The following is a 23,928-nucleotide window of genomic DNA, read 5'->3' as shown; positions in this document are numbered from 1 at the left end:
ACATAGCAACGGCTCTGGGAAGTGACTATTTCCAGCAGTGCTATAGGAAAGTGTGAGGGGAAAGAAACTTTTTTTTTTCCTTTGGCTTATGTGATTGAAGCAAACGAATCAAATACTGTATCTGCTTTATATTCAACAACTGGCTTTGCTTCATATTAATTTTCATCCCTCCTGTTCTTTTGAACTAGTTCAGTGCGCCAACATAAGTTTTCTGACAAAACCTAAGGCTTTTTTTGATAATAAGCGAAGCTTCATAACTTAGTTTATTAGCTTAGCTTAACTTTAGCACTGTTAAGTTTGTTCAGGTGTGACACCACGCTAAACAAAAAAACAAGGGGAAAAAAATCACAGAACTTCCATTTTTTAGAGTTGCTTTAAAAAGCATTTAGCATTAGCAGTAATCCAAATTTGCCTTTTCCACTTATGTTACTGAGAGACAATAAAACACATTGCAGGGCGCTTTTGTTAGCACAAGGGAGTTTTTTTCTAATTAGGATTCCCTTGGTAGTGTAAATTGTCCTTATGTAAGTTCACATTCCTTTAAAAGTGTGAGAAAATAAGTTCCACTTGTATAAATAAGCTTTGGTCTGTTGTAAGAAACCCTGCTGTGATTACTTATTGGACAGCTCTGTCACTCGCTCTTAAACTCACAGGAGTACGTCTTTGTAGGTGTCACCAAACCATGTGGTCTGGCCGCTTTTGTGTAAATATTTCTTTTGTTTGTGTCAAATGCCTTAGAAGTACCCTGCTCTTTCTTCTTTCCCCCCTTCTTAATAGGAGAACAAGGAAGAGTGTGGCGTTGTCTGTTACCGCCAGCTACCCCAGCACTTGGAGCTGGGATTGCACAATCTGCAGGATTATAATGTGTTTCAGTTTTACATATGCAAAAAAGGTTCGACTAGCCTGGCTTATTGTTGCCACAAACTGTGCATTTACAAATTGTAAAAGACTGTTTATGAATTTTATTGGTATATGTTTACTGTGTTTTCCATGGAAGTCCATAGTGGGTATAGCCAAAGGCTAGTAGTTTAATTGCAGACTTTTCAATCCTCTTCAGAAAACAACAACTATTACACCATGTTTGCAACATGTGTAGGTGAGATCTCCCAAGCAGGAGAGGAAAAGCTCTTGTGCCTGAGAAGGTCTAGGCCCGCATTAGGCTTTACACCTTCCTCTGCCCATCTGTCTACTTGCCCAGATGGAGAGCGAGTTTGGATGAAGTTGGTTTTCTGAAGCTGCTCCATTTCACTCTTTCATGCCTTTTGTGTTCAGATCCCCTGGTGAAATAAAATGAGTGTCTAATGTGGAAAGGCTATGTGACCTCAGAGTGGACAAGGAGGGAAATAAAAAAAAATGAGCCTGAGTACTGAGTTATGTCCCCTTCTTTTTGGTGGAAAGTGTGAGGCTACTCACAAATGGGGTGTAAACAGGCTATAATTGCCAGCTTTACTGTGATTTTAGCCAAAAATACCATCTTCTGTAACCATGCCTTCCAGGAAGATAACAGTCCACTGAAAACTGATAAACGTTTGTAATGACTTTGTGTACAAGTAGTTTTCAAGTTGGATTTTGATTTACTCCCAGGATGTGTGTCCCGAGATTGAAGGACTGTGGCTTTGTTGGAGCTGGTGTGGCAAAGCTGGAGGTGGAGGGAAGGAGGGAGGGAGGGAGGAAGAGCATTGAGCGTTGGCCGGTGTCCTCTGTGTGTGCAAATTCCCGGTGGCATTGCTGTACCCCTCGCCAGGTTCACCGAGGAATGCTAAAACTGTCGGTGAGGCAGGAGGGAAAGTCTGAAAGATGGTTTTCACTTGTGTTTGTATTATATCTTTAGTATTTACATTTTATAAATCCTCTAGTTCTCTACCAGAATTGCCAGAAAAAAGGGCCGTATGGTTTTCACAGCTGTTTTTCAATATTTTCCAGACTAAAACTTGAACATAGCAAGCTGATTTATGAGTCACTTTGGATCAGTGTCTTAAAACAGCTATAGCCTGGCTTTTTGTTTTTCAGCTCTCCTGACTTCTGCTGAATTAGCAGGTCTATAGGCCCCAGTGGGACTGATTAAGAAGCTGTTGCTGGATTTGCATTTTAAAATTTGACTTGGGGCTCAGGTTTCTGAGTTCTCTAAGGAAGAAGATGATAATTGTGACTAAGTGTTGTAAATTAAGTTAGAGTCTGAAAGTTATATTTATAAAACGCGTGAAGAAACACCCTCCCTCTCCCTTTATGCATTAGGCCTTCCTTTCAGGTTTTTTATCACGCAAACATTGATGTTCAGAGTTACGTTTCAGCTTTCTAACGTAGAGGCTTGTGAGTCACAAAAGATGGTCATACAAATGTAATGGAATATAGAAAATAGTTTCTTTCATAAAATGGGTTCTTAAAGGGCCTCAAAAACTATGGCATGCTTTTTCAATGGCCGCAATTCTACTTAAATGCTCAATCACTTATATTAGAAATCTGAGGTGAAGAACAGGTATATATACTTCTTATTGTTATAAGGAATTTCTTAATGTAATTCTGGTTTTTGAAGTTTCTGAGTGCATTCACTGTTGTATCTCTCGTGGCTTTTGAAATTCTAGTAGCAAAAGTAATCACAGAGGAGATTTTTCTCCCCATTTGTAATGTGATTTTAACAGACAAGGAAAATTCAGAAATGGAAAATGCATAGTAATAATCTTAGTGTTTTAACGTTGTCAGTTCCATTTCTGTGAAGGAAGAATACTGATTCGTTTTCAAACCTTTTTTTTCTTCATACTTGTTTTAAGATACATTGAGAAATGCATTGGACTGAAATGTACTTGTAGCTTTGCGACAGGGATGATAGATTTTTATATTTTAAAAATGCCTCAAATCCAGTGGTTATAAGTTTCAGAAACTTCTATAGGCTTAAGCTTCACTTAGAATATTAGTAAAAGACTAACTTTTTTTAACTCTTGGTTCACTTTCAACCACTCTGATTTAACTTAAAAATGTAACTTGCAAGGCTTTTTTTTTCCCTGAAGTTTCTCATGAAATCATGTTTAATAAAATATTTATAATTCATATTTTATCCAACAATTGGTAGACAAGCTGTGTGAAACAGGTGATTCAGTATTGTTTGGAGGATTTTTTGTTGTTTTGCTTTGTGGTGTTTTTTTTTGTTTTGTTTTGTGTTTTGTTTTTTTTTTTTTCACCTTGTGTTTGACAACCTGCTGTAAGTAAACCAGGACTGAGGAATTTGCGTGTATGTATGTATTTTTTAAAGCTATGCGGAAAATCTGAGGGTATCGTTAGTGTTAAAAAACAAAAAAAAAATAGTTTGAAACCTAGTGTGAGTTGTTATGCTTACGGTTGCCTTGATAGACTCCAGATGGATGTGAGCTTGAGCTATGAGTGAAAGTGTCTGGCTCCAGTGTGGTGATCATGCACAGCAGTGGTTGTAATTGCAGGATTTTTATAGTTTAAGGACTCTGCCAGATTTATTTTTTTTTTTTGACATGTTATAACTCCAGCAGAACAAATCTACTCACGTCTGTTACTGTCTGGTAGGTCCTTTAGGCAAACACGTTTTAAGTAAACCTTTTGCAGGGTTTTTAGATAAAATGAAGAAATGTGGGTTTTTAGCACTAATGTCGAAAGCTCTTTGTTGAAATAATTAGTGATTCCTGAGTCTTGTCTGAAGCATGAAGAACAGTAACATATTAGGCACTAACAGCCATAGCTTCACTAAATTTTGACTGTTTATTTGCATAGTTCTTATAATCCCTACAGACTAAAGCCAAATATAGAATTAATTTCGGGGTAAAAATTGTCTCTACTCTGTCTGCTTTACCTTTAAAGAATCAAGTTATATTCCCATCTAGATCTTTGTTACAGGATATTTTTTGAGTATTTACATTTAAGAATGCAGTATGAGAATTTCAAATCTGTGCAGCTAATGTCTTCAGATGTTAAACAAAGGGATTTTTCTCCAGTCTAGGGCCTGACGGATGTTTGCAGTAGATTTTTAAGCAGTGAAAGATGCAGTCCTCTAGCTCAAGTGTGGTTAACCTCATTTACAGGAGAACTCAAAATCATAATGATGAAACTAACATTTGTGGGTTTTTGAAAATGTTAACACTGTATTGGTTTTCCATCTTTAAGAGGAAAATTTGCAGAGGTTTAGATACCTGGAAGAAGGTGTGGATATATGTTAGGTGTTTGAGTCCAGAGCCGAGTGTCGGAAAACATCCCCTCTGTGGCCACCTGAAGATGGTAGAGGGTGTTCCCTTTCTCTAGGTGTCTCTTCCCAGCCTTCACCTCACCCTTTTTTGTGCTGGAAAATGCCTTTCCCACCTGCGGGTCAGCCCTGTGCACGTTCCTGTGTGGCCCTGGCTTGGGAAACGTAGTGCCGATCTCCTCCCCGCCCATGGCCATGAGCCAGACGCCAGTGCCACAGCTCCACGGCCTGCTGGGCCTGATCCAGTTGGCTGGCTCAGAGCACACCTCGTAACTGAGCACTGGTGGTGCCCCTCGTAATGCCCGTACATGCCTGGGGTTATTTTTAATGTTTCATTTTTATTATTATTATTTTTAACCTCTGACTCCAGGGGAGGACAAAAGGGACGATGGAATTGTCCTGGCAACATTGAACAAGTACTGCATAAAGCACCAAACGGTTGGGGGAGTCTAAAATACAGTTTTAGTGTCCCCATGTGCTCTTGAAGAAGCCTAGGTGCCTGGCTGGGTCGCAGTGTTACTCCGGTGTTCAAGGATCTGCAGTGGTGGGTGCAGAGAAAACAGAGTGCTCTGAATCTGTAGTTCTTCAGGGCTTAGTCGCAGAGCAGAACAGCTAGCACAGACCCTGAACCTGGATTGATTTAAGCCAGTTCTGGTCTGTGTGCAGCAAGGATATGCAGATCATCAGGTTTCTTCACTTCCAGAACTGTAGATGGAGAGTAGGCACATCCATGGCAGTCAGGCCTGTGTTTGGCATGCTTGGTATAGGTGACTGTACTGAGGCATATTATCCAGAAAAAGTAAGGAATCCTGGAGTTTCCTCGTAGACTCAACTTGAAATACACTTCGTGCCCGCGTGGCTTGATGAGGACCCCAGGCACGTTGGATGACTCTTTAGTGCTTAATTAGCACGGGGAAAAGTGTGATGAAGTGTGAGAAATTTCTTTGCCTTTACCTGGTGCTACAGCAGCTCACTGCTGAGGTGTGCTGGTGTACTTTGTGTGTCTGCATTGCAAACTTTCACTGGAGTTTAAGAACTCAAAAATAGTGCAGTTTTTGTTTGCTGGCTTGAATAAACTCAGAACGTCCAGCGAACATTTCGCAGATGGCTGAATCAGTGCAGGTGAGGCAGCGACAGACTGTAGTATGGGAGCAGGAAGGTACAGGTTGTGGTGGATGAGTGGCTAAGGGGGAGGTCTTCCACAGGGCTAGCCATGGTTACAAGATCAGTTGTGAATCTGTACCACTTGTGCAGATCTCTATAGACATGCAAGTTTGAGTTTCTGTAATTAGCTTCTCTGCCTTCTGTTATGTGGTCATTCTTTCATTTCTGTGATGTTTCCAGTACTTCTGAGACTACAGCAAAAGTTTCTTGGGACTCTCTTTTATGGTGTTGTCGAGAGGACATATGGTAAAGATGCATGGTGTCTGTAGGAAAAAGAATTTCTTGACAGTGGTCATGAAAATGAGTTGCATTCTTAGTACCTTGTCTTGTTTTGTAGCAAACACTGCAAAGCCATTAACAAGATTTCTTATAAACTGCATCAATATATATTTGGGATCTTCAGTACAGAGTGGCACGTGCTAAGTGCTTGAGCTACTTCCTGAAGCGCAATTAAGTGTGGTATTAATGTGACTAGTATACAGACATCTTAAAACTCAGAATAGAATTAGGCTTTACTGTGTCTGTTTTCTTCTGATATCACTTGTTTAAGATCTCCATTATTTTTGGTTTTATAAGAATGGAGTCATGAATTGTGTGAAGCATGAAAACAGAATTGAGATATATGGACAGTCGTCACTGTGTACTTATGATCTGCGCTTTGCGTTAGAGAAGTAAGTGAGAAGAGTAAATGATACAAATGTTATGATTGACTTAAGGAATGAGACTGCCATGAGTCTTGGTTTATGAATTTTCCTTCACAGGCTAAAGCAAAGAGAATGCTTTAGCCAGATCTGTTGTCGTTAATGGATGGGGAAGAGGGGTTGTTGATGGTGTATATAAGTCAGTGTCTTGAGATGTTTTTCATGGGTCTTACACACACCCCGATGAACAGTTCTAAATTGTTCAGAGGTATAGGAAATTCTTTGACACTGCTGGCAGTGATCAAGGTATTTACACTTATTTATACCTTGTATACTCAAATGAGTTTCTATTCTAATTTTACTAATATAAAAAAAACTTTATGTACTTGGAAACAAATGATGGCGTATTTTGGATTGAAATTGTATTGCTTTACTGAATATTTCATGGCAAAACTGACAGGCTGTTTATTTTTGTAACCTCATAGGGACTTAAGTCACAACAAATTATCTTCAATCAAGACCAGTCTCTTGGATCACCTTCATAGTCTTCGGGAAGTGTAAGTTAATTTGTCTTAATTTAAAAACAAACAAAAACAAAAAAAAAACCCCAACCAGTGTTTATGTATGTTAATTGTATAGCTGTTTCTCTAGGGGTAATTGGTTGAGCAACAAAGGTGTTTGCTGTTCTGATATTTTACATTAAGTGAAAATGGAATTATATTTTAATTTTGGGCTGACACTATTCAGCAATTTAGCAAATCCAAAGTACATACTTCTGATTAACATCAAAGCTGACTGTCCATTTTCTAATATTAATAGGAAGTTGAACAACAATGAACTGGAGATCATTCCAGATCTGGGGCCAGTCTCTGCAAATATAACTCTTCTGTCTTTGTAAGTAGATCTTACTCTTGTCCCTAGTTAGTGGAACTAACTCTGCAGGGTTCGTGGAAATACGTGCATTACAGAGATTAAAGTGAAATAATTGGAAATAGAGCAGCTTGTGGTTAGGAAGTTGATTATGTCATATTATTTAGCAGGTTGTTTTAAACATGTATAATTGAGCTTAATCCTTGTAGTTTTTATGCTTCCCTCAGATACAAAGACTGCATTAGAATTAATTTATATTGTGGTAGTGCCCAGAAGCCTCAGCCCTGTTGTGCTAGGCACTGTACAAACATTAGTAAATGTTATACAAACTTGTACAATGCAGACATTAAAACAAGAATTATACTCTATCATTATGCATCTTGGCTGAAATCCCACTTGCATTAAATCATGGCAGAATTCCATTAATTTCACTGGGCAACATGGGGAAATCCCCTCGAGACACAGCTTCAGGACAATTATCTAGGTCAGAAGATGTTTGCCAATATCTTTAAAATGTCTTTTTGAGCCCATTTTAATGTGTGGCATCTTTTTTTTTACGGCTGCAGTTAATACATGTAATTGTGACTTGTGATTATGTCTATGTTCATTGTTTTCTTTGAAAGAAATTAGGAGGTTACTTGATGTGGCACCTGTGATATGAGTAGAAAGTTGTAAAGGGCATGTAAGGCCCATAACCAAAACAGTTGATTTTAAAGGAAATTTTATTCCTGAGGTTTTAACTTGAAATCAGTTTGAATTTTTTTCCTGTGACCTAATTTCTCTAAAATGTTGAAGGAACTGCTAACAAAAATAGTTATTATCATACTATTAATTGGAAAAAAGAAAAGACAAGTTTTTCAGGTGTGGGATTTGGTTTTTATCAATGGGAATCTAAAGTGTCTAAAGCTAGTAGTATGTAGCCCTCTGGCCATATCCTGCCCCTGAATACAAATTGCAAGTTAACTTTCTTGAAGAAGCCTGAAGGGTTAAGACAATACAGTAAACTTTGGAAAGCTGTTCAGTTAATTAAATTGATCACTATTCAATTGCTTGCATCTGGTGATTTATAGGGGTTTGTTTTTACTCTGGGCCCAGGTCAGCTAAGTCAGCTGGTGCAGCCGCTGTGTCTGGACTGCTCTGTTTGAATAAGAACTAAGTGACATTTGATACTGGTGTGGTTTCTTACAGATCAGAATCGGGAAAAGAATGAAAGAAAAAGCAGATGGTGTCTGACAAATAATTGTTGAATTTAAGCATATCTTCTATTTTGCATTAGTGTTGACGTTACTTTTACACTGGCATAGCATTCTGTAGTTTAAGCATCTAATTGATCTAAAGAATATATTTTTTTTTTACCACCTTGCTAAGGTTCTTTTTATCACAAGGTTGAAAATATTAGCATAGTAAAGTGGTTTATATCCTCCTGCCTTACTTCTGATTAATACAAAGTTGAGAATTTGTCTTAGCATCTCCTCTAGTCCTTCCATGGAAACCGGGCTAGTTTATATGAACCTAAAGTCATCCTTCTGCAGCTGTGCAAAGATTTTTGTATTCCTTTGAGAGAATAAATGAAAATCAGTGACTGCTGGATTGGCTGTTCCATATCCTTAGGTCACTAGCTTGGTTCATTTACTCAGGTGGTCAAACATGGAAAAACCTTTGTTAGATCTGTGCTCTGCACTATATATACTGACACTTGAAAGGAATTAAAAAAAAAAAAAAAGTATTTCTAAAAGCTGTTATCATACTACCAATGCAGTTAAAGTAGGTCTGGTTGGGTGCTAGCTTGTTCTTGTTCTAATTTCCATTACTTCTGTGTGGTGTTGGGAGGTTACTGAATGTAAGTGTGCTCCAGCTGAGATTTAATACTTATTCTATAACCACAGCAGACATTCCTTGACATTAATATGGTAGAAATAATTCACTAAGTAATTTAAAGGTTTTACATTAACTTATGAATGTCATATATAATAGTTAAGACAATTGTTTGTTCTGTATCAAAACAGATGTACATAGAACGTAAAATTAGAGAGCAGTATTGCATTGTTCAAAAAAAAATAAAGCATCTTGTTTCTTTTGCAAAGGTTTCTCTTCAAAACAGCTTACAGATTGGGAGTTACTTATGTAAAGATGTTAAATCTCATTTTACAGAAAACAATATAAGTAAAGAGGAATGAACATACAGCAGCTGTCTGGCATAAAAATATATGTAATATAGTGGTATCGTAGATGGACAAATATTCAATCTAGTAATACTTTTTTTTAGAAGTGAATAAAATATGTTCACTCTTTTTTTCTATGTTGGATGTTATTTGGAGGAGTTGAATCAAACTTGAGTTAATATGATAACTGAGTCATGCGAAGAGAACACATATGGAACAATTAGAATATAATTTTTAGAACCACTCTTCAAAGAATAACTGTACTGGAAACATCTGATGACTTTCTTTAGGATTTTAAACTTATATGAGAGAAGCTTGTGGAGCCCTTCCAAAACAAACCACTGTTTTCTTGTTGAGTCTTTGTTCTGACTTTAAAATAATAGCAGAAAAGAGGGTGCTAGTCTTCTGAAACTTGATTTGATTACATTTCTTATGGGATATGTAGATGTTTGTTCATTACTGTTAGTTGAAAAGCCAATTGTTTTTTTCCAAGGAGTCTTCAAGTAATGCCGTGGAAGCAGTGCCCTTCTTTCTTGCCAAAATCTTCATTGTTGAAGAAACTGCTCTTGCAAGAATTTTTTTTTTGACTTCTCAGTACTTGTCACTCAGCTGTGGAGCCTTAGAATTTTACCTGTTCTGCAAGAATTTTCTTGCCCTGCAAAGGAAATTACACTGCTGATATGTCTACAGCAAATAATAGTGCAGATGTCTCTGTACGGCACTGTGTCTAAATTCTTTGAGCAGTATAAACAAGCATGGGTGGATTATCATGTTAGTGTAGTTTCCATTTCTGGAACTACCTCATTTCTAGCTATCTAATTGATATTTATCTAACTGAGATATTTGCATGCTGTTGAATTATGCAGGGTAAACATACCCAGAGCAGTAGGTGTTCCCAGTCACGGTCTGTCAATAACATGAAACAACAATGCCAACATTTTGTTTTTATGGATACCAGTGGAGAGTTGAACACCATGGGAGAGAAAAGTATGAGGCAGGCACCCCTCACCACCCTGGAAAGACCTTATGTCTGTGTTGAAGGAGTATACAAGCACATGCAGGCACATTCTCATTACATGGCTGGAGATGCATCTATGATTTTATTCATGTGGTGAGTATATATCTTGTCACATGGCGTAGGAGAACTTCTGAGCCTCCTGGGAATCTGGAAACTGCTGTGGACTAAATGGGTAGTACTTTGGGCTAAATCTGGTCAGGAGGCTTTAGGTTATGATACTATGATAGCTTGCCTGACACTAACAGATATAATACATTCCACACAGAGCAAAGAGTAGGATTCATCTTCCCTACTCTAAATTCTTAAAAGTTTGACATTGTAAGTGTGAGTTACTAACTGTAGGTCCTCTTCAGGATGAGTAGAGTAGAAGAGGCTCTCTCTGAATTGATTTGTCTTGCCTAAGATAGTTCAGATGACTTTCCTGTTGAAGCTCATCTAAGTATCTATTTTAAACTAACTTTTAGTTGTCTGAAGCTAGGTTCCTTTTGAAGTGTCTAGCCAACGTACTTGGGCATACCTGTCTTACAGTAATGTTACTTGCAAAGGTCTGATTGCATCTTCCAGCATGTTTGATTGTTTAAGTCAATTATTTGAAATTGAAATTGCAGGGTGTTCTTTTTGCTCAGCCACCCAGCCCTTCTCCGTGTATTCTGTGAGAGAAGGCAGGAACAGAGCAGTTTATCAAGGCAGAAGGCAAGAAGTCTGGCCGTTTGCCAGAGATTGACAGCTCTCCAGTCAGCACAGTAGCTCTAGCTAGGAGGCCAGGTCCCCCAAAGTGCTGGACAGCATAAGCTTTTGGGGAGAATACTGGATTTAACAACTGATTACCACAAATATATAATGTACAGACACCACATGCAGTAATGTAGATGCATTTATCTATCCCTAGAAGTAAAATGTTAGATGTTTCCTAATTTGCATTCTTGAAGTACTTGTAAAAATGGTTAAATTAATGTAGAATTGCTTTAAATGGTTGTGATAGAAAATTCTTCGGTTCTGGGAGAATAAACAAGTTACTTTTCATTGTTTCTAGATAGGTGGATCACTTTTCAGGTGGAGAAATGGGCTCTAATGCCCTTGTTCCAGGAGAACAAGCAAAGATTCTGAATTTGGTTCCCGTTCTGATGGCATTCCTTATCCAAGATGTACCGGGCCTGCCCAGTTTATTCTGAAAATCTGCCAGAATCTGTGATGTTGATAAGTGAAAAGAAAACTAGTATTTCCTTTTAGGTCTGTCATTACTGTAAAGTTTTGTACATAAGTTGAATCCAGAAATAGACTGAAACCAAGTAATATCAGTACAATAGCCTTGTATAGAAGTCCCACATGGTGTTTAACTACCAGCTACTATTTGCGTAGGGGTTTTACTTTAAAACTTTTCAGATAACTTTACTTTCAGTATGGTTAGTGCTTTGTAAGGAAGACACTGATTTGCAAATGCTGCAACATTATTTAAGGTTTTGTTTAAGGGTATACAGTTTAAATAAGAAACAACGCTACTTTACTTGCAGAATTTTTAAAAATACGTTATTGTAGACACCATCCAACATCATTGCACTGTATCCTCGAGGACCGTGGAAAATGGAAGGCAGCAGTGACTTTAAAGAGACAGAGCAGTTTTGAGTATTAAAGTATCCTGCCTTCCAACCAAATTTTACTGTTCTTATCAAAATGTATATGTAGAACTAGAATTAGTATTAAAAAAACATGTTTCTTATTGCCCACATCCAGAATATGTTATATAGTAATCATCTTGCTGTCTGCAGGGACCTCAAAGGCTCTACACGCCAAAGCCTCTAGTGCGTATAGTGAAATTCTGTCATCAGGCTAGCTTTAAACAATGGAGTGTTTTAAATAAACTTGTGATTTTATGTTTTATTGAATAGAAATTATTTTACTTAAAAGCACTGGTACATATGGTGCAGGTGATTTAGATGGAAATATCCTTGTAGCTTATGTTGTAAAGATTGATCACGTTAGTCTAGAATACGAACAAATATTTGGTATTACTAAAGCCAGAGTGGAAAATACAAAGTTCATGGTGCGGAAGTAAAAGGAGCACAGACAATTCACAATTCAGTAATGTTTTTCAAGTTTTACATTAATATGTGGTTTGTATTAGGTTGCCACTTCACTGTTTTCAGAATGTGAAATCATATTTTCATAAGTGACGTATAGAATATGCAACATGGTGCAGGTTTTCCTCTGCTACGGTGAGAGGACCCTCCAACTCCAGCTGTACAGGAAGCCTTTAAGGCAGTTAAAACAAGGAATTGCATGGCCATTCACTTTTGAGTTCCGAGATGATGAAAAATGTTGCCAATATTGAGGAGCTTTCTTGAAAAGTGTCCAGTTGTTTTGGTAGGAGCTGGACTGAATCCACAAGTCACTTCTCTGAAGGCTTTCTACAGCCTTCGGTTTCTAATGTCTTTCTGTTGGTATACGCTGAGTTTAAATGCATTGGCTTGGAAGACACGTGCCTTGGGCTCTGGATGTTTAAAAAGGTAAATGAACAAAAAGTATTAACAAAAAGATTGGTTAGGAGATAAGACAAAAGGACTGTAAAGTAGCCAGTCCTAGGTGACTGCAGGGGTCACAAGTTTTCATAGTAAGCAAAATTGTTTCGACTTTAAATACAGCTTTCTGATCAGCCACTGTAAAATGACTCTGATGAATTACTTGATTATTGATCTTGGGCCTTTGGTGTTCAATGAACACTTCTGAAAAGCAAACCTAAAAGCTAAAAGTGAATTGCTGTACTGAAAAAGTACAAAGTAATTCTCTTCAAAGGGGAAAAAAAAGGCAAAATTATCTAAGCCATCAACAATGATTTGTTTAAAAAAAATGATTATTTTGATCACTGAAAACAAACAAAAACCCAGGGAATGCCTAAGAAGTTTTTTCAGGTCCAGATGGTAGTGTGTGCTCTGAATGAGAGGTTCTACTTGTTCATCTAACCCACACAGCTGCAGTGGGGAATTTATTAGAGAAGAAGATCTGCAAGTTTTAGTGTATACTAGGCTTCATAAATAAGCTCTGAAATTTTAAAATTAAGTTACCAGAAGAGCCCAGATTTAGCCTTGTGGCTCCTGCTGCCTTGCTTAGTTGCTCATTAATCCCTGATTTCAGTCATCAGTAAAATTGCTTCAGTGGACAGCACACTTTGCTCCAATCTGAATAAAATCTCATTGATGAAAGACGTGGTTACAACGTGGTTGTTTCTTGAGATCAGTGAAGCATTGTGCTATCAGGCAGTGGAGACAGAGCTAACTCCGATGTGATACGAACCTTTAGTATGTGGAGCTTATGATACTGCAGTGTCAGTATCTTTCCTTATAGGGCTTTCAGGGTGAATGGGATTGTTCATGCTACCTAATTTAAATATGTAATCTGAAAAAGGATTTTTCTTTATAGCTCTTAAAACTAAGTAAACTAGCTCTTAAGTTGAAGTGGCTTCTCACAGATCTTTGCTAAACAAGATGCTGAGCTTGTGAATAAAGTTGTGTGAATTCATCTGTATTTTAGGCAGCTTTGTGCTTGCTTCCATTCTCCTTACCAGGAAGAATAAAGTAGTCTTACCTTCTTCATTTGCGGGGTGAGTAATAGAGCGTATACTGGTCACTGATTTTCATTCTTGGTTTAGAAAAAATCTCTGTTGCCAAAAAGATGCTCTTCCAAAATTTGAGCATGCACTGTTGCATCCCAGCTTTGATTAATGAACGTACAACTTAAATACCTATCCAATTTTATGCACAAATGTAGTTACTGAAGAAAAGTGGTGATTAATCCCTTATACTATTTAGAAGGGATTTTATTTTAGTATTGTGTGTCCGTTTCTGTTTAAAATGTGGGAAAGTATGTTTAAATATGTTTTGCGATAATGGGCATCCCAGATCATGCTTTAAATAGTCATCTTGAGAAGTAAAATTCAATTAATTGAAGGAAACATGCAAAATAGATTATACATTTGCCCCAGCTGGCAATGTAGAAATAAGAGTGATAGTTTGCACTGTGTGGCAGTGTCTTAATAAGGAAAACTCCTGTGAAAGGCCTGTCCTGTGAAGATAGAAGGTTTTTTCATACTCCTTTCTTGCGAGATTATTTGGAATAGGGGTAGGTACGAGAAATCTGCCTCTTTGTCATCTCACAGTAGGCTGGGAGGAGTGCGAGCTGCGTGTAAAATCCAGGAGAACACTGTCTTAGTTCACATTTAGAAAGCTACAGTCACAAGAAGTTTAGACACAACTCCTGGAAATGAAAGCTTACATTTAGTAGGAGTGGATGCCTTTCCCTTCTACGCTTGCCAGAGAAAGTGGTATTGTGTGTTTATAAAGCTAGCATACTAAACTGAAGTCTGGCTCCCAATATTAAGAAAATGTTGGTCAAATATTTTACATCCTTGTCATCTCTTCAGCTACCACTTTATTATGGGAAGGATTAAGATTTGGATGCTGCCTGGAAGAGTTTGTTTTGAAGAAGGATTGAAAGAAAGGATAGAGGAATGCCAGACTGGGCTTCAGGAATAAGGCTACTTGGAGAAAGTCCCAAAAATGAGAGTGGTGGTAAACCATGTGTGACTTGGTCTGAAGTTGCGAGCAAAAAGCTGGAGTGAAGAAACTTACTGGAATTAGTTCTTGCAGTCTTTGACATTTGGTATGGAGACTAAGAGGAAGTAAATGAAAGAATTTGAAAAGGAACCTGTCTTAGTCAGACTTGCAGACATGGAAACTAGATTTTTATGGCAGCAATTTAGACTGAATGATGGGAAAGGGAAGAAGTATGTAGAAACCCAGAGTTTGCTGTAGCAAAAATATAAAGTAGTGAGAGCCTAGACGAATGCTTTTGCAATGAGAATGGAAAAGAATGCAAATTTTATGAGCTATTCGCAGTGGAAGAAAACTGGCGTGATTTTCTGATAAACAGCATTAAAGGAAAAGATCAATGAAAAAGAATAATAATGGATCAGAAGAATACAGAACACTGTTCCTGTGTGACAAAAATGGAAGAATGGTAGAAAATTTTACCAAGGAGGAGGTGCCAAGTTGTAGGGCATACAGTACAGAGAATGAGGGGAGTCAGAATGAAGTTAAGAGGTCAGGCATAAGTTTTGGCGTTATATCTTAGAGAAGCGGTAGGTGGTTATTGCAACAGAGCAACGAAATGTAATGACTCAGTGTCTTGAGTGAAATCGAAGTGGACACGAGAACATCCCTCAATTTGTACTAACAGTTGAGATTAGGAGCAGATCTAGAAGGGTTTGCAGTCTGGAGTGCCTAGACTTCAGTCTGTGCCCTCCAGAAGGGAGGGTGGCTCTGTAACAATAAAGGATAGGTGTTTTTACATAACGAGTCCATAAATCAGATTAGAAATCTGATTTATAATATTGGAGGGTATTATGTTGGGTTTAGTCCAGGTCATACTTATAATTGTCCAAGATTTTAGTATTAACTAACAGTCACAGAGTGCACCAAGTCTGCAATGGATTATTATTCCTGTTGTCAGCCCATGCTGAAATAGCTATGTCTGCATTGCTTTTGTTTACCTTCTTTAAAATAAAGTAATGAATTTGCACATTCACTTGGCTATCACATGCTAACTATCTTGTGATTTTTTTGGAAAGACTAGAAAGTGTAATGGGAAACAGGCTCCAGGGTATCAAGAAGATAGTTTGGAAGAAAAGTTTAATTAATTACATATTGGTACTATGACTGGAATCAGGAGAGAATTGCTATGGAAGTACGTGTTTGGAAGTTTGGATTTGCCTCTGTCGTCTTTTTGATGATGAAAACATCTCTGATCCCAGAGTTGCTTCATTCTGCATCTTTCTTTTCCCCTTTTACCAGTTTATGCTTGGTTTAGGAATCAATAAACCTTTGATCTCAAGTTTTGGACAGGGTATCAGTAGTCTACAGAGTTCTGACTTTTCATTTTCTACTTTATGCCTGTATACCACAAAAAAGCACAAAAAATAAGAGCAGAGACTTGCTGACATCTGGCTTGAAAGAGCAATGACAGGCATGGATCATGGAATGAAGGAGACCTTCAAAAGAAAGAACAGCTGCTTGCCACAAGGAACGTGAGAAGCCTGTGTGTGAAGGAGGCATCAGACTTGTAGACCTACCAGTAGGACGGGAAGTGAGCCAGAATCCTGGCTCTATTTCTGGCATCTTTGTCTTAGAGAAAAACAGTTTCACTGGAAATATTTCTGTATCTAACAGTTGCAAAGATTCAAAAAAAAATGTAGGGTTCTTACTTAAGTGCAGTAGGGTGTCTAATGGTGAGAAGAGCATGTAGTCGCATTCATATCGGGGGATTTTTATAAGGGTAGTGTTCAGCTTGGAACCATAATAACAGTATTTTAAATGATGTAATTGTTCATTACAGTCTGGCTAATTTTAGTAGTCAAATGAGTAGAAATTGAATCGAAAGAGAAAAAATGTCTTTTTTTTTTTTTTTCTTCTAGGAATTACTGAGACTCTTTCTTCTGGTATGTGCTCCTTAAAGTTGTCTGGTCTTATCCTAAAAGCCACAAAACATGAGTCTTCCAGCACTTTCTGAGGGAGTTTATTACAGTATTGATCCTTCATCTCTACTATCAATTGTTTTTTTTTTTCTTTTTGCTTAAATTTTCTTCCACTCAGTGTCTTGACATCATTGTTTCTTACAAGAGCTCCGAAAATCCAAAGGAGTTTGGGAGGGCAGGAGGGGAGCGCAAGAAACAATAGATGATATGCCAGGAGTCGTATGATGTTAGTGGGTGAGTGGAGGGAAGAATAGGTGAAGCAACCACAAAGATTTGAGGAAATGTGAAAAAGGAGGCTGTGAACTGTAGTGGCATGTAACGGAGACCACCCAGTATGTGCTCAGATGTGGACAGTCACGTCTGCTTTGCCTGTGCTCTCACATGGCTGCCTCCAAGCCAGCTCTAATCTGGAAGCCATGTAAACACAAGACGGTCAAACTAAACTTCTATGAATGCCAGTGTCTTGGCTTCTGCACTGCTCAGAAAGATATATCTAGCTTTAGCAGAGTGCTTTTTTCTCTTGACATATCCTCTTAGTCTCTAGCACAAGACACTACTGTGGTTTCATTTGCCTGTTTGTGAGGCAAATTCAATATACCCTGCCTTGCCTCTCAGGGCTTAGTTGAGGCATGGGAGATACCATCTTAGTCCAGAATCACACAGATGTTAAAACAGTTATTTTACATCTAACAGCTTTGGAGAACAGGCTGCACAGACATAGCTTTCCAAAGTTGTCTTTCTAGACAACTTGTTTTTCACCAGATTGCTCCAACTCCAGACTCTTACACATGCTCCTTGTCAGGATCATGGTGTAAGATAAGACGAAGAGGTTCTCAAAACACAGCAAGTCAAGATCTACCTGGAAGAAAGAGTTATGCTGGAGAAGGAAGTGCAAGAATGAAGCTTGCATGGATATTTCTTTTACTTAGAAAGCATTACATATTGACAATCTTTATCAAGAGATACTTAGTCATACAATCTCAGATCTTTAAAAATTGTTTTTTTTTTTCAGCACGTAGGAACTACTATGTCTAAATGGTGTTAACTAGATCCTTAACAAAATGGATACAGAAGTTTCTGTCATGCTTTGTATTTCCCCAGACGCAAGGAAAGTACAAGTTGATATGTCAGATAAGTTGTAGCTGTTGCTTATATAGAGTGAATCTTGAGATCATAATTGATAGGGCTGTTATAGATGTTTTGGCCTATTGGTGTGGTTAAAGTCATGAATGTTGAGACAGAAAGCTAAGATTTTTCATACCCGTAATGGAAAGCTGATATTCTGTCTTAAGCTGGTATTCACACAGGCTTATGTTGGAACTAGATGATCTTTAGGGTCACTTCCATCCAACCCAAGCCATTCAATTAAATCAGTCTGCATGCACTCTTGGGTTGTTGTGGTGTTGTTTTTTTTGTTTGTTTTGTTTTTGCTGCGAGTCAGGGTGCAGGCACTCAAATTGCAAAGGGCATGTTCAAATTTATGCAGGTATTTCTGGTGGTTTTATCTGTGTTCTTCGGTGCTCCTGCTGCTTTATCTGTAACAGGAGACGGTACAAGTAAGCTGCAGCATGTTGCTGTTCCTTGCACATGAAGAAATTGTGATCAGGTTGCTGCAGGTCTGCTTCTGTGAGAACTTGATTCGGTGGTTCTCTTGTTGCAGGGATCTCTGTTTCTCTATTCTCCCCTTGAGGGTCTGTGAAATGAAACCAATGTAGTGTGTGCAGCTCCTTTTGTCTGAGCACAGTAATAACAGCACTTCACTGGAAAGCTGGGGATTTTTTAGTTGTTGTTTTTCCCGCCCCGCCCCCCCAGTGAACGGACTTGTATGCCATTGTGCCAACACAGAGGATACTGTTTGGTTCTGCCTTGACAATTGAGTAGGCTGGCATTTTCAAACATATCGTTGACTAATTTTGATGGCTATTTGGCATTTTTGAGGAAGCCGATACATTGTTTTTATTTGATTTACTTAAGTGATGATTGTGAAGAAAAATCAAATTAGAATTGAATTTTCTTTTTTCAGCTGAAGTTGGGCCTTAAAGTAGAACTATTAGGGTATGTTTAGCATTGGATAATCTCCTTCTAGGTATGAATTATGGCACTTAAATTTTTTTTGAGAGAAAACTGGACTAGGAGGTTGGAGCAATAAAGAGTAAACCATTCGGTTATTTTGCATTTGAGTAGCTTCTACAAATGCGAGTAAGCAGGAAGGTGCAGTGAGGGTTGGTTTGATTTTCATTGTGAGATGGACTAGGACTTTGATGTGCAGTTCTGTTTCAATGAACAAAAGAAGTTGCTTTCTCCCCACAATATGACCTTACCATCACCGAAAAAGAAAAACGTTCCCTGAAACAAGCAAGCTGGGGTTTTTTGTTTGTTTGTTTTTCTTGTAACCTGGTCTGTGTCAGGTAATTTGACAGTTAGTTTAAGTGCTAATCTGAAGGCTGTATAAGAGTTTTATTCGGTTCCATTAGGTCCAACTAAACTTTGTAATACAGGGGCTATTATCCTGCCAGTTGTGAGGAATTTCTGTTTTATGGAGCAGTGCTGACACAAAGACAGCACTGTGCAAGCTGTCTCTATAACGGAGCACTTTCACGCTGCAATTTAGGAGGCGTGCAGTTCAGGAAATTGCTGGCTTCTGCTGGAGCACACTTTTACTGCAAGGAAAATTTTATTCGTCACTCAAGTAATTGGCAGTTTTAATACCTTGTTAGTAATTACCTTATAAACAAACTAATGCATAAAGGCAAGGCTCTACGAGCTGTTATCTAACTCAGTCTTATTTGGCCAGTGGGACTGACACATGGTGGTGGTGTTTGTTGTTGGTTTTTATTAAAGTAATTTGTTTCCATTTATTATAAATACTTTCAGCTAAGAGTTAAAGAAATGCAGTGTAGCTCTACCAGACAGCCTGAGGAATGAAACACGATAGAAGCGCAGCGTTGGAGGGGCTGCAAGATTCCTTACCCATTCCCACATGTGGTCAGAAGGCCCATTAATCCAACTTCTGGTTCAGTTTTTGACTCAGGACTGTTTTGTCTTAAGCACTAATCCCCCCCACTCCTTGAATATGGGAGGGTTGTCCATGCTATCCTGAATGTGTGGCTTACTATTTGATCCAGAGCAAGTATTTCCGATAAAGGCAAACACCTTCTAGAATCAACATTCTTGTTGATAGTTTTACTGAAATTTCCTTTCCCTGCAACCTCTAGGAGCTGGGAGAGCTCCTAAATTTTGATCATTCATCATACTAAGTACAGAATGTACCACAGCCAGAACTGACTTGAACTTCCCAAGGTAACAAGGATCATTTCGGGTTACATTCATTTAATTGGTCATGATCTGTTTTCCCCTATGTACCATTAGCCCCAAACGAATAAACCTATTAATGTTGCTGATGCGCGTGTATGATTCTATACATTACTCAACTGGGATAGAAAAACTGGTAGGTTGCTGGGTATGAACATGAAATACTTGCTGGAAAAAGTACATTTCATTGGAAGTGAAAGAAAGTGTTCCTTAGAGTAGACTATGACACCCATATCTTTAAACAGTTGCAGAATTTTTGTTGTGGAACTGGGTGTGACGCTCAGCTGAAGTTTGACCAGACATGAAGCCCAGAACCTCTGTAATGAGCTGTAATAAGCACAAATTTTATTCTTTGCAAACTCACTAGAAAAATCTGTAGATGAAATACTAGGTCTAATGCAAAATTACAGAATGTCTTTCTGAGGGGGTGCACTGTCATCTATCTCGTCTAATCTGTCTCTGTTTTTATGGAAATTCAGTCTGATTTTCATGCTGTAGGAGTCTTCAAAAAAACCTAAAACACAATGTCTAGCTACTGTAATGTTAATTTGGTTAAAATAGAAAACAACTCTAATCTGATTTCATTACAATACTGTAACATACTGTTCAATGCAAATACTAGACATTTCTACCATTCAGAAATAGATAATCATGGAGTTTTATGTCTTGTTTTAAAAGCTATGAATTGCAGTAATTGAATTATAATGCAGTTTTTTTCATCTTGTTTGCTGGCAGTATGTTTTAAGAAATGTTGATGAACACTTATTTAGAGCATTCCAGTTTGGGATTTGGGATGGCTAGAAGTGAGTGTTATGTCTAGAGAACATACTTTATTGGTTTTCTTTAACTAGAAATTATTTTCAAGTGGGGAAATTGAGAACTAACTTTCGTCAGTCATGTGTAGTTAACAAGTGTTTACTCTGGAAATGAGAGTCTTTTGACTACTGTCCTTAAATTTCAGGACCAGTAACAAAATTTCCAACATCTTGTCTGAACATCTGAAGCCATTTCAGAGTCTAGAAACTTTGGACTTGAGCAACAACAACATATCAGAGCTAAAAATATCATCGTTTCCATCATTACAGCTCAAGTATCTGTAAGTAAAACTTAGTATTACTTTTTTTCTTTCAAGTTACTTTCAAAAAAACTTGTTGGAAAACATAGATTGGCAGCTGTTTGTTAAAGTACTAAATCTTCTTTCAATTAGACATGCATTAAATATTCCTGCTTTCACCTGTTGAGTTTAACGAAAGCTGGTAACTTGAATACATGAGTTATTGCAATGAGATGTTTTAGTTCATAAAAAGTGAAGGTCATTATCTTGAGATCAAACAAGTAGGTGTGTCTCTTGAGAGAAATAATTATATGACAAAACTTAAGTTCCCCATGGTTGGTCTAGTCTTGAGTTACATGGAGTTTGGTGGACTTTTTTGAATCTACTTTAATCCTTACTCAGTAATACTGCAATGCGAGAGCTATACTGAGTGAGAATAAAGTAATGGGGTTGCAACATGCTATCTTCTGCCAATAATGCACTCCTACAAAGTAGAGCAAAATGTTGGTGAAATATTATTTGACCGTCGACTGAGCTTTCAAGAGCTCTAGTTAATATGATAAGTGAAATGCCATTTATCAAGGAGTAGGCAACGCAAAAGCTTTGTTTCACTACTTGGTATTAAGAATTCATTAAATAACAGTAAATCTAACCTTCTAGACATTGTTTCAACAGGTACATTAACAGTAACCGAATAACCTCCATGGAACCTGGTACCTTTGACAATTTGTCTACCACACTTCAAGTATTGAAACTGAACAGGAACAAAATTTCAGCAGTCCCTCAAAAGATGTTTAAACTCTCCCATCTGCAGCACCTGTAAGTGCAACCTACAATTGACTAATTGTTTTCAGGTTTTCCAAAGCACTGGCAGTGCTTGAACTTTAGCCTTTAATTTAACCAGAGGCAGAGTGAGACAGACACAGAAAACATATTACTACAAGCCTTACTAACTGCAGCTTTGTACTAAACAAAACTAGTCTTATGTATGGGTGAGATGTGAATAGTCTTTGTGTTTCAAACCGTGTTTGCCTATTAAAAGTAAAAAAAGGCTGGAGAAGGGGTAATAGCAGTATTCCTGTAAGAAAGCGTTGGAAAAATACTAAGTGAAGTAAACTTCTGTAATTCACTACAGCAGTCTCTTATTTTTTGATTTCATGGTGAAATGAAGGGAATCAATTTGCTTTCAGAAGGTATGACCATAAGCAATATGCTTGAGTAAATAGACCTCCATCAGCTTCACTGATACAATGCTCTCTATAAATGTTTTACCTAATAAATAATAAAGTTATTTAATATGGAAGAAGATGGGGAAATACCTTTTTACTTTTTTTTCCCTTTGGAAAACTTAAAGACTGCAGAAAGTTGACAAGAGGATGGGCTAGGACTGCACTTTGTCAAAACCTGAATAATTATTTTCCATATTAGATAGTCAAGAGTCAAAACCAATGAACTCTCTTAGGTTAACCTTGAAAGTGAAAGGTCATAAGAACAGTGAAGTTTTAGGATGCTTGACACATCTGGAAACAGTGACTGTGTCTTTTCTGTATACAAATGCAGGAAAAGTTTGACTCAAGCCTCAGTAGAAGGTATGAGAACAGTTCTGCAAAACTCAGGATTCGTTGACAATCTTAGTAGACTTCCTGATCTTCAGATTCAACTGAAATTTTGGAAGTTGGTAATATACTTGCCGAAAAAAGTTAAACTCATTCACAATTTAATCGTAGGCTGACGTAGTTATGTTAGGTAGCTAATCTGCAATGAAGGCCAAAAATTTGTTTTATCACCTGAAATAGGTATTTAGAGGAGGAGCGGGGAAGAAATGAAAGCTGTTCTTACTGGATGTTCTTCACCACTTATGCACATTTAAACGCAGGAGGAAGAGTAGGGCACTCTGTCAGGTATCTGTTACCATGTAGGGTCCGTATCAAGCTACCAGAGAGGAAAGCTGAATTCATGCAAGACTGAGACCCTGAAAAATAATTGTGGTATAACTATAGAGAGAGAATTATTTAGGCCTTTACTTCCCATGGGGAAGTAAGTTTTGGAAGAAGAATCTTCTTGGTTTGTCAGGATGCAGGTTGATAGATCTAAGACCTTGAAGGGGCAGATGATCACTTGTCGTATGAGGGCCTTTTCTTAGTATTGTCTAATCCTGTCTCTTTGTATTATATACCAGTTGTTGCTAATAAACAAAGTGTTAATTTAGCAAATGATGGCTAGGTTAAAATTCACTGTTATAAAAACATATAACGTTGTTCTGTGTGCCTGTGTGAGGCTAGACTTCCCTTTTCACGTAGCTCAGGAATTCAGAAAGCTGCTTGGGCTTGGTGCAGGTTTTGGAGTTAAGAAGGACCAAAGCCAAGAAAGTGTTGTGGAGAGCATTAAAACAGAAAATACTGAGTACTGCTGTCAGTGCAGCTTGCCCTCCAGCTAGTTATGCCTTATAACTCCCTTCCAGGATACACATGTGTCCCAGCTTCTGACCTACAAGGGATGTGTGTAGTAGCAGAAGGGTGAGTGCTAAGACCACTTGAGAAAGATGGAAGAAACTATTTGTAACTAGTTGTGGAGAATGAGGGAGGAATGTGTAATGAATGTTTGACTCTAGATGAAGAAAGAGAGGGATCACCCAGGATATTTAATTTTGCCCAGTTATCACAACTAAAAATTTTAACTTTTTCTTTCTGACTGATTATTGATTGCAGTTACAAGCTAACCTTAACCACTCTATTGCTGGATAAACACCAGGAACTTGCTTTCACTTTTGAATTTGCGAACAGGATTAACCATGACATTCTAGGTCTACAAGGATTCTTTAAATCTGAAAATCAAGAAACAATCAACTACTACTTGTCGTCAGTATCGGAAAGGCAGAACAGAATTAGCATGGTTAAACATAATGTATTACAGTAAAATGTTTGATTTTTATTATATCTTGTCTCTGTTGTTTTATATGCAAGAAAAGCATTTAAATAAGGTT

General features: G+C 37.8%; 1 protein-coding gene across 1 annotated transcript; it reads left to right on the top strand.

Moving 5' to 3' along the window:
* The first annotated feature begins 5,305 nt into the window (after nucleotides 1-5,305).
* On the top strand, nucleotides 5,306-23,861 carry LOC137664008 (leucine-rich repeats and immunoglobulin-like domains protein 3). Its single transcript, XM_068401729.1, has 7 exons — nucleotides 5,306-5,360; nucleotides 5,916-6,036; nucleotides 6,492-6,563; nucleotides 6,826-6,900; nucleotides 20,853-20,987; nucleotides 21,621-21,764; nucleotides 23,654-23,861. Exons 1-7 carry the CDS (start codon nucleotides 5,306-5,308, stop codon nucleotides 23,859-23,861), a joined length of 810 nt encoding a protein of 269 aa, XP_068257830.1.
* The last annotated feature ends 67 nt before the right edge of the window (nucleotides 23,862-23,928 follow it).

The sequence above is a fragment of the Nyctibius grandis genome, chromosome 5, assembly GCF_013368605.1.
Source record: "Nyctibius grandis isolate bNycGra1 chromosome 5, bNycGra1.pri, whole genome shotgun sequence".
NCBI classification, from domain to species: domain Eukaryota; kingdom Metazoa; phylum Chordata; class Aves; order Nyctibiiformes; family Nyctibiidae; genus Nyctibius; species Nyctibius grandis.
This window is presented reverse-complemented; position numbering and strand designations above follow the sequence as displayed.

Bases quoted from the DNA above. Each gene is read 5' to 3' on its own strand.
- LOC137664008 (XM_068401729.1), top strand. From the start codon at position 5,306: ATGGCTGAATCAGTGCAGGTGAGGCAGCGACAGACTGTAGTATGGGAG. The intron at 20,988-21,620 runs GTAAGTAAAACT...TTGTTTCAACAG, and splicing joins TCATTACAGCTCAAGTATCT to GTACATTAACAGTAACCGAA. The intron at 21,765-23,653 runs GTAAGTGCAACC...TATTGATTGCAG, and splicing joins CTCTCCCATCTGCAGCACCT to TTACAAGCTAACCTTAACCA.